This window comes from Panthera tigris, chromosome X (assembly GCF_018350195.1).
Source record: "Panthera tigris isolate Pti1 chromosome X, P.tigris_Pti1_mat1.1, whole genome shotgun sequence".
In the NCBI taxonomy this organism is placed as follows: domain Eukaryota; kingdom Metazoa; phylum Chordata; class Mammalia; order Carnivora; family Felidae; genus Panthera; species Panthera tigris.
Window position 1 is genome coordinate 58,592,473 of NC_056677.1, and position 10,125 is coordinate 58,602,597.

At 45.2% G+C, this 10,125-nt stretch overlaps 1 protein-coding gene across 1 annotated transcript; it reads right to left on the reverse strand.

Moving 5' to 3' along the window:
• Positions 1-252: 252 nt before the first annotated feature.
• RPS4X (ribosomal protein S4 X-linked) lies at positions 253-5,780 on the reverse strand. The gene is made up of 7 exons (XM_042974900.1): positions 5,710-5,780; positions 4,628-4,705; positions 3,931-4,111; positions 3,450-3,547; positions 1,870-2,041; positions 955-1,112; positions 253-416 (listed from the first exon to the last, which is right to left on the reverse strand). The coding sequence occupies exons 1-7, from the start codon at positions 5,710-5,712 to the stop codon at positions 315-317; spliced, it is 792 nt and encodes a 263-aa protein (XP_042830834.1). The 5' UTR covers positions 5,713-5,780; the 3' UTR covers positions 253-314.
• Positions 5,781-10,125: the final 4,345 nt, after the last annotated feature.

A 10,125-nucleotide genomic window follows, 5' to 3' on the forward strand; every position in this document is an offset into this window, starting at 1 on the left:
CTCGGTGTGTAGGGGTCGTCCTGCCTGGCTCTCTCCACTCCTGGGCTAGCTACTGCTCCTTCTTTGTCAAGTCTGGTATGTTCTCCCTCCCACCACCCTAGCCCAGCCTAAGGAAAGACACAGGAAGATCTACATCACAGAATGCCTAAGGCTGACTGGGTCAATCTGCTTTTTATTAAGTAAAATAGGGAAGCTGTAAATTAAAACGAAACTCCACAACCAAACCACAACACACACCAAAGAGACAATTTATCGTGTTGTATCAATCTTTAATTATGTATAAAGACTTCCAATCACATCACCTAGGGACCATTTTACCCACTGCTCTGTTTAGCTGCCAGTCTCTTGTCTCTCTCTTCAGCAATGGTGAGGCGGATGCCCTTTCCACGGGGAAGAGAAATCCATGGTTTATTGCCCTGGAGGAGAAAACAAGGAGAATCAGAAACCACCGCACACTAACTCCATCAGCAGCTTGGCATCCACTATCTTTGTCATCTCATTTAAAGAAAACAGAAACCTGAGAGCATTTAAGAACAGTCAGACACTTTTTAGATGCTGGTTTATCAGAAACACCCAGTGCTTGGGCTGCAGAGGCCACTTTATTAAACTCACTGCCCATACATGTAGATGTAAACTATAATATCCTTCGTAATTAAGGACTTAGAAGTACTGAAGTAGTGACCAAGGCTGACTGCTTGTTTCCCCCCAAAAAACTCCACAAGCACAAACTGAAGAACATACTGGCCAGTTTTCAACCAAGGTGATCAGGTCCCCTGATGATTTTATGACACTGAAAAAGCATAGGCTTGCCCCAGCCCTGCTGGGTGTAATCCCCATCCCAGAAAAGGATTTACACCAGAATCAGTAGAGCCAGCCAGGAGCCAGGCGCTACAGTCCCAGCAGTACCTGCATTTACTAGTTTTCCTGGACTAGGGAAGGGAGACCCAAACTTACCTTGCCAATAACAAAAATGTTGGAAAGCCGGGTGGCAAAGCTGTTGCCATTGGCATCTTTCACATGAACCACATCAAAAGAACCAGGGTGTCTCTCTCTGTTGGTGATCACACCAATTCTTCCCAGATTAGCACCTCCGGTCACCATACACAGATTACCTAGGTGGAAGAAACAATCTGCTTAGAGCCGGGTACCATGCAAACTCATAACCTGATGTGATGGATGACAAGAGATAGGCCTAAACAAAATCAGTCCTTTTTCCCATTTGAATTTACTTCTATTGTATGGATAGGTTACCCAAGCAGGGACTATCAGGGCTCTCCCAAGATTTGCCCCACCAAAACCACCTCGCCAGGTCCTCACCATGTCTTGCTACTGTTCCTCCAAGGCCCAGTGCTCTGCGAGTTACTGACAGACTTTGAGGATGATGACAGCATTACTAAGGGCTGTATCACAATTAGGCTGGCTGCTATTCAGTCATCTTCCTGCCTAGCCCTCAAGCCATTTCCATAGATAGGGGAGCTTTTTTGAGACCTCTACAGATCTGAGAATGTGCCTTACAACAGACTCCCTCTCAGCCATCCAGAATATTCTGAGCATTTGGGCCTCTGGAAATAAACATACTATATACCTGGGTGTTGGAGGATAAGTTCTCCAGTTAAGGTTTTTTACACATTCCCCGCACATTTCTTACAACTTTTGAGTTGCCCCCTTCCCAATCCCTTACTACATCAAAAGACCTTTCTCCTTGGTTGCTTATCAGAATCACCCAAGAAAGTTCAAAACAAAACCCTGTACCCAGGCCCGGTGCAAGTCATAATGCTTTATTAAGCTTCCATTATAGGGAGAGAAAAGCAAAGAACAGTGCTTATACCTGGGCTTAAAGAGAATGCCCAGATAACAGAGGCTGCTTACCAGTATCAAATTTGATGAAATCAGTAATCTTTCCAGTCTCCAAATCAATCTGAATGGTGTCATTCACCTTGATGAGGGGATCAGGATAGCGAATGGTGCGAGCATCATGGGTCACCAGATGAGGGATTCCTTTTGTTCCCACAAAGATCTTTCTCACTTTGCACAACTTATACTGGAAACACACACAGGAGTTAGCCATTTAGTTTAGTTCACATGCGCCAAGCTCTAGAACCTATGAAACAGTAAACTCATAGTTGCTAACCCAACCCAGAACATGAAACAGTAACCTCTATTTTGCCCAGAAGGTATGAAACAGTATGAAACAGTAACCTTGTTCTGCGAATGTATTAAACAGTAACATATGAAACAGTAACTTCTAACTTCCTAGTTCACATGCGCTACATGAAACAGTAACTTCAAAACCACAAGTCACTGGGTTAAAAATGCAATTGACAGCTGAAGGCAACAGCCTTACATAGGAATGGCCATTTGCCAAACTGCAGAATGGTGATCTTGACTTCGTACCCACCATAAATTTTCCTTACTGTCCCTCTCTAGGGCAGTTTTCCTGTTATGTTTTCCTTGTACCACTCCAGGTTACAGTCCAAGGCACTGAAGGCCCCACAACAAGGGTGACTCCCTAGTGAGTGGACTGATCACCCTCCTTTCCCCAGGCTGCTTAAGCCGCACAGGCCCCCTGAATTCTTGCAACTCACCCTCATCAGCTCCCTAACAAGTGCCTCTTAATGCCTCCTTCCAAAACACAATTGTTTTGTCTCACAAACTGCAATTGTATTACCGGTTCACCTAATCAACAAATATTTCACATGAAGGGTTTCAACGTTGAATTTTCACTCCAGGGTCTCCTCAAAGTAAATCAAATCACCTTGATGCCACTGGACATGCCCTCCAGCCTACTGATAACAAGGCAGCTAAGCAAATTAGGGGCTGAATCACCCAATTGAATTAACCTTCATTTATAGCCAATAATTTAAGGAGCCTTAAAATTTTGCATAAAACCACTACAACAAACTGGATTAAATAATCAATGTCTGTAATCTTTTTTTTGGATCTCAAACAAATGCCAAGGATTATCAGTCTCCTCCATTAACACCTTTCCTCTCTGCAGGGTAAAGCTAGACCCACCAAATGGAGACATGACACAGGGCCAATCAGGTTGGACCAGTATTGGTTTTCTGGTCCCTTATACTTAAAGGACCCGTACTTCAAGCACTAATAAATGTTCCTAGAAATCCCTTTCCTTGCCTCTAAAGCCAAAGTTAAACTGGAATTTATTTCTGCCACAAAAAAGACAATCTGTTAAAAATGTTAACTTCAAACGGGGATCAGTAGGTACCCAGCAATGAACTGTGATACAGCTATTAGTAAGACTTTAACTAACATGACATAAAATTGCACATACAATAGAATCCCACCAACCTGTTAACTGGCTATTTCCAGGTATATGACCGCAAGCAATCTTAATCTTAATCCACCTACCTCACTGCAATGGACCAGACCATATACTTAATTCAGGCTCTAACTTCGTACTGAAGACCCAGCCTGCTTAGAACACTCACCTTGGCCTCCTCAGGTGTGATCCGATGAACAGCAAAGCGACCCTTGGTGTCATAGATCAGGCGGAAATTCTCCCCAGTCTTGTCAATGCTGATGACATCTGATATTGGAACAGTTTAAGGTTACTATACAGCCCTACTACCCCATGCTGAGTAACAACCACAACACTCTAAGAAAAAACTCCCCATATGCTTCCCATTTCAAATACTAACAAGAACTCCTAAGGTTAATGATGATGGCTAGCTAATCTTTTAAAATCCTGTCTTTAGAACATACAAATTTAAAGTTAACTACAATTTGGTTTTGAGAAAGGATTCCTGATTCTTTGCAGCCCCACACTATGTTAGTAAAAACTGAATGGGAAGGGCATGCTTTATTTCTGTGACTGATGAAAGCCCACCGATATTAAATACAACTGCCACTTTGGAGAGGAAGATCAAGCAAAAGGAGCCACCACCAAGTGCCCACCACTTAATCACTTACCCATAAAACCAGCAGGGTAGGTTATATCGGTTCGGACCTTGCCATCAATCTTAATAAAACGCTGCATACAGATCTTCTTTACTTCATCTCCTGTTAGGGCATACTTAAGTCTGTTCCTTAGGAAAATGATGAGAGGGAGACACTCTCTCAACTTATGGGGACCAGTAGATGGACGAGGGGCCTGTAAAATGATCAAAAAAAAAATGATCTTCAACTATTGTTGGGATTCACTCAAACTCACTTCTATGTCCCGAGACCGTCAACTAGAATCAACTAGACACCAGACTATCCATCACCGCCCCCCACCCCACCCCCGCCCAGTGTGGGCAAACGAGAGGTGTCCCAAACTTGTAAAACTATTCCAGAACTTAAACCTTTATTGCATGTTTCCTCTTCACAGGACCAGGCCCATTAAAAACATTTGAATTAGGAGTCCATGTGAGTGTACTATGTCATTACGTGGAACAGAGGCGGCAGAATTATTAAGGAGTCAGGCTGGGTGCAATTAAGGTAGCACAAGGTCTTCAAAAACGGGGAGACAAGAATACTCTTCCCGTAGTCCTGTCCCCAAATAACTCCTGGATATAGTAATCAGGAATGCCTGGTACATAAAGGAGTATAAAATAGGTCCTCTGGACATGTCAACTATATCTCCATAAGACTGGACAAAAGAAAAAATCTCCCTTAAGATACTTACAAACACACCGGTCAGCTTATCCAGCATCCAATGCTTTGGAGCTGCTACCCGCTTCAGATGTTTCTTGGGACCACGAGCCTGAAGGAGAATTTCAGGGTTTTAGATTTCAATGCTGTTAAAATGGTTACAGGTTTTTTCAAGAACAGCTATAACTTCTTGGAAGAATGGAGTCTAAGTTTCCCCCTTCAGAAAAATGTGGACAGTGTTAAGCATAGGGCGGTGCCAGAAGGCAGAGAAGTAAATGCATAGTTATCTAGCAAATACTATAGGCTCCATAAACTGCACCCACCCCTCTCACTGGATAGAGAACACTAATTACTATCTTTGAGAACTGTTCTATGTACTTTCATATTACTGCTTAGAAGTGTCTGCTGCTTGAGGCTGTTTCTTCTAAGAAACCTTTCTGGCGAAATGGTCAGGAGTTGGACCTTGTGGCACAGAGCCAGCCAGCAACAGAAATGGGTAAGAACCCAATCTGTGCTTCTACTTGCTAATCAAATAGAAAAGTTTTTCCATCATAACCACCTGGTGTGTGTCTGATGCGAGATTAACCTGCCCTCTGCAGAACCACGTGCCAACAGCTGCTCCCTCGTACTCTAAGGCCAAAAGCAGAGAGCCGCTTTCACTTTAGAATGAGGAAGCTTCTCAACGCTGTGTACAGATGCTTACCCGGCCACACTACGCCAAGTCAAGCCATGCCAAAAAAAAACAAGGACGAAGAAAACGCTTCTCCTCCTGGTGCCCACCCGCCCTGCCCCGGGCCCATCATCTCTGCTCGTCTTGTCCACCCGCGGCTCCGGCCTGAGAAAGCCGTTCTTCCCGAGGCCGTAGGATCCGTGATCGGGCGTTGGCCGGGCCAGAGACCGAGGCCTTCCCGCCAGTGGCACCGACTCCCCCCCCCCCCCCTTCCTCCGGGGTCGACGTTCGCCCTCGCCCTCGAGCTCGCCTGGGCCAACCCGCTGGCTGCAGCCCCTTCCCCTCCATCCGGCCACCCTCTGCGGGAACCCTGGAGCCCCACGTAGCCCAGACCCCAGGAGGATGGAAGCTGATGGGCCCAAGAGCTCGCGAGGAAGCCACCTTACCATGGCTGCGCTAGGCACGAAAAGAGGACCGCCTCTTTCCGGTACGCGAGAAAAGAGGGTCGGAGGCTGCGCGCGCCGGAGCCTCAAAACGCTCCGCCCAGTTCCGTCCTTTCCGGGCGCCCGGGGAGTCTATCTTGCCACCTGCTGGTGGGAGGTCATAGGGCCGAAGCTCGAAGCTGGGGCAGTTTTCTCTTTTCCTGCCGCGGTCCCAACCAGTATTTGCTGAGCGCCTCTTCTGTCGCCTGATTCCATGTTAGCTGCTGGAAACACAAGATGCGCTCGACGTGTTCCCTGACTTCGAGCACGGCTACTTGAAGTCCCACATACACACAATTGTATAATCAGTAGAATATATTTTGATAGAGATTTAATATTCTTCTTTAAAATGTTTATTTATTTTTGAGAGAGAGGGAGGGAGAGGGGCGAGGGAGAGGGGGAACAGAGGATCCAAAGCCAGCTCTGAGCTGACAGCAGGGAGCCCCATGCAAGGCTGTTACTAAGTTAACTTTGTAACAACCAGCGCTGTTAGCCCCATCCCATACTAAGTTAACTTAGTAACCGTGAGATCATGACCTGAGCAGAAGTTCAACTCTCAACCGACTGAGCCACCCAGGCATCCCTAATATTAATTCTTAAACATATTTTGTCTGTCCTCTTTCCCGAGTACCTTTGAGCCAGCCAAACTGCCCATACTGTAAATTGGGAAGAACCAACATTTTTATTTCCTATTGCTTCTCACACATGGCCAAAGGGGTGGAGTGAAGGGGGCAGGAGGGTAGGATCCTTGCTTGAACCTTGGCGCCTTGCTCCTAACTTCCTGTACCACACGTTTGGCACTTACAAAGTCTCAAGGGAAGAGAGGAGACATCGGAGACCATCTGGTTATCTAACTAAAACTCAGATTTTATCGTACTACTTTCCTACTTTGAAACTGCCCTTGGCCCTCCTGCCTGGTCTCTCAAGTCCCTCTGCCTGTTACCTGCCACCTACTGTGCCTGGACACCCATTGCTCCCTTCCCCCATCCTAAACCTCAAAGCTTAAGCCACTCCAAACAACATACTCCTCTCAGAAAGCTCCCTCTTTCAAGCCTCTTGCCTGTGGACCTGATGATTCCTCAGCTTGGAGCTGCCATGGAACAGCCCAATCCCCTTTCTAGGCATCTAATTCCACTCCTCAACCTTGGGGATATATACAGCTCAAGTCCCTCTGGCTGCATGAGCCTGTGAGCCCCCTCAGGCAGGGTCAATCCCACATTCTTCCACCCAAGAGCCCTTTGTTCAGACTCAATGGCAGCACTTAACACATTGGGTTGTAATGACTGGTGTCCTTGTCTGTCCTCCATTAGACTGAGCATCTCCATAATCTCCATAACAGAGATGGCCCTAGGGGCGCCTGGGTGGCTCAGCCGGTTAAGTGTCCTTCGGCTCAGGTCATGATCTCACGGTCTGTGAGTTCGAGCCCCGCGTCGGGCTCTGTGCTGACTGCTTCAGAGCCTGGAGCCTGTTTCCGATTCTGTGTCTCCCTCTCTCTCTGAACCTCCCCCGTTCATGCTCTGTCTCTCTCTCTGTCTCAAAAATAAATAAATGTTAAAAAAAATTTTTTTTTTAAAAACAGAGATGGCCCTAATCCATCTGGGCAAGCCCTTTGCCACTTGAGAGCTTGGCGCTGTGTCTAGCACTTGGTAAATACTTGTTGAATGAATAAATTGAGTCAACATACCACCCATTGTGCTGAGTCTTTTTTTTGTTGTTGTTTATTTATTTTGAGAGAGAGAGAGAGAGAGAGAGAGAGAGAGAGAATGCTCGAGCAGTGGAGGGGCAGAGAGGGAGAGAGAGAATCCCAAGCTGGCTCTGCACAGTCAGTGCGGAGTCCAATTTGGGGCTCAAACTCATGAACTGTGAAATCATGTCCTAAGCTGTAATCAAGAGTCAGACGCTTAACCGACTGAGCCACCCAGGCACCCCTTGCCAAGTCTTACTATACTATCCCTGAGAGTCTCCAGCCTGTGCCTGGACTCCTCCTGCCATGGTGTCAAGCTCATTGCTCAGGAGGTCCCATTTTACATGTCTCTGCTCTACCCTCCACTCTACCCCTCAGCAGTTTGCAGAGGTGCGAGAGGGAAAAAAAAAATGTTTCTTCTCAGCCAGACAGTGTGAACTAGGAAGGCAGGCACCCTTCTTTGTCTAAAACTAGGCCCATAGTAAAGTATGCTATGAAGGATTATTGGAAAGAAGGGGCAGTTGATTAGAGGTAGGGATTAGAGAGAGGGAAGTTGATGAGACAGTAAATGGAAGGTTTTCTGTCTGAGGATACTGGGGGGATAGGGTGCAGCCAACAGAAATGATGGAAATTGATTTGGGAGTGAGGAATAACCATAGGAATTGCAGCCAGAGAGGATAGGAGAGACGGGGGGGGGGGGGGGGGGGGGGGGGGGGGGGGGGGGGGGGGGGGGGGGAGGGGAGGCCTAGATTTGCAGATTTTACTTAATCAAGATCACACACAGCCAGTTAGGGGTGGGGGGTGGGGGGTGGGGGTGGGGAGCTGGTCTCTTGCCTCCCAGGTCAGCACGTTTGTTTGCTTTTGTACCACAGCGTGTCAAAGGACTTGAGGGAATCAAAGTGCCTTTTTCAGTATACGGGTTATTTTTCCCTCTGTCAATTTGTATTTATGCACAAAGACATTCTAACAACAATGAAGGGAATTTGGAAAGAGCTTAAGAAAATCACAAATAGCACTTCCCCAAACCCCCTAAACACATCATCTGTATTCATTTGCTCCTTTCTCATTCTGATGTTTGTGTGCATGCATACTTTTACATAATTTTAGTCCTAGCATACAGACCACTTTGCATTCTGCTTTTATTATATAATAAATACCTTCTGAGTTGCTACATAATCTTCATAATTATTATTTTAACAGCTGTATCATATTCCAATAAATGGATGTCCTATAATTAATAAAAGTTCTCTATGGCTGAACATTAAGTTTCTTGCACTTTTTCTTTATTGTGAATACCACTGTATAGTGAACTGTTTCCTTCATAAGCTTTTTCCTTCAGTCGAATGATATCCTCAGAATAAATCCATTTCTTCACCCAACATTTACTGAGTGCCTACTCTGTGTCAAGCTCAGTATTACCAACCTGGGATGCAGGGATGATTAAGATCTAGTTCCAGCTCTCAAGGAATTCACACTACAATGAGAGAGGCAAACTGGGAGGAGGGGACAGAAAACCTGGAGAAGCTCTTCAGAGAAAAGATCGTAGTGAGACAGTCTGAACACAGAGGGCTGCTAAATCTTGGACTTTAGCCTGTAGGTGTACAATGGGGGACCATTGAAAGATTTGAAGGACAGAGTCAACTTTGTATTTCAGAAAGATAACTCTGACTGCTCCCTACAGAATGGCTTGAAGGAAGTGTGAGTGGCTTGGAGGAGATAGGTTAGGGCTGTTTTCAATGATATAAGCAAGAAACAGAAGAGTGAGACCCATGTCTGTGACTGGGGGGAGGGGTGGAGGAAAAGGGGATAGATTCAAAAGACATTGCATGCAAATGAGAGTATTGGCAGAATCTGATGAAAAAGATGAATGTGCAGGAGTGAGGGACAAAGAGGTAATTAGGATGACTCCCAGGTTTCTGGCTTGGTGACTCAGTGGTACATTTGCTGGGAAAAAGGAGGAGGCATTTTTGGTGTGAGATGCACGGTGAGGAGGGGGGACATCAGACTGGAGATGTCTTATAGACACAGGTCTGAGCTCAGGTGTATGATCTGGCCTGGAGACTCACATTTGGGAGAATCTGTGCATCTGTCCATGGGAATGGTTTGGCAGTAAGTGTTGGAGGGGGGAGCAACTATGCTAAGAGTCTGAACACTGCAGTAGTGTATGTGTATTGCCAAAAACCTTTCTCAGAAGATCCTTGCAATTAAACTCGTGCCAGCCTGGTAATTACTTATTTTTAACATTTACTGATGTGATTGTTTTAATTTGCACTTAAAAAAATCACTTGTGAGGTTGAACGTTTTGCCATATGCTTACTTACTCATTCCATTTCCTCTTATGTGAAGTATCTGCCCATTTATCTTTGGGGGGCATGTTTTTCTGATGGGTTTGCATGAGTGTTTTATAAAACACAGAAGTTTATCTTTTGTGATATTTGAGGCAGTTATTTTTACCAGATGGTTATTTTCTTTTTGGTTATATTTTTCTATGTACAAATTTTCATAATTTTATGTAACTAAAACTATTGAACTTTTCTCTTGCAATTTCTTGTCAGTTCAAAGCTTAGAAGGTTAACAGTTCAAAGATCTGCTAAATACTCAATTCTATTTAATAGCATATATTTAATTATTGACTTGGAGTTTACAAAGATAAATAGAATAAATAAAAAATTCTATTTTTCCCCAAATGGCTAGCC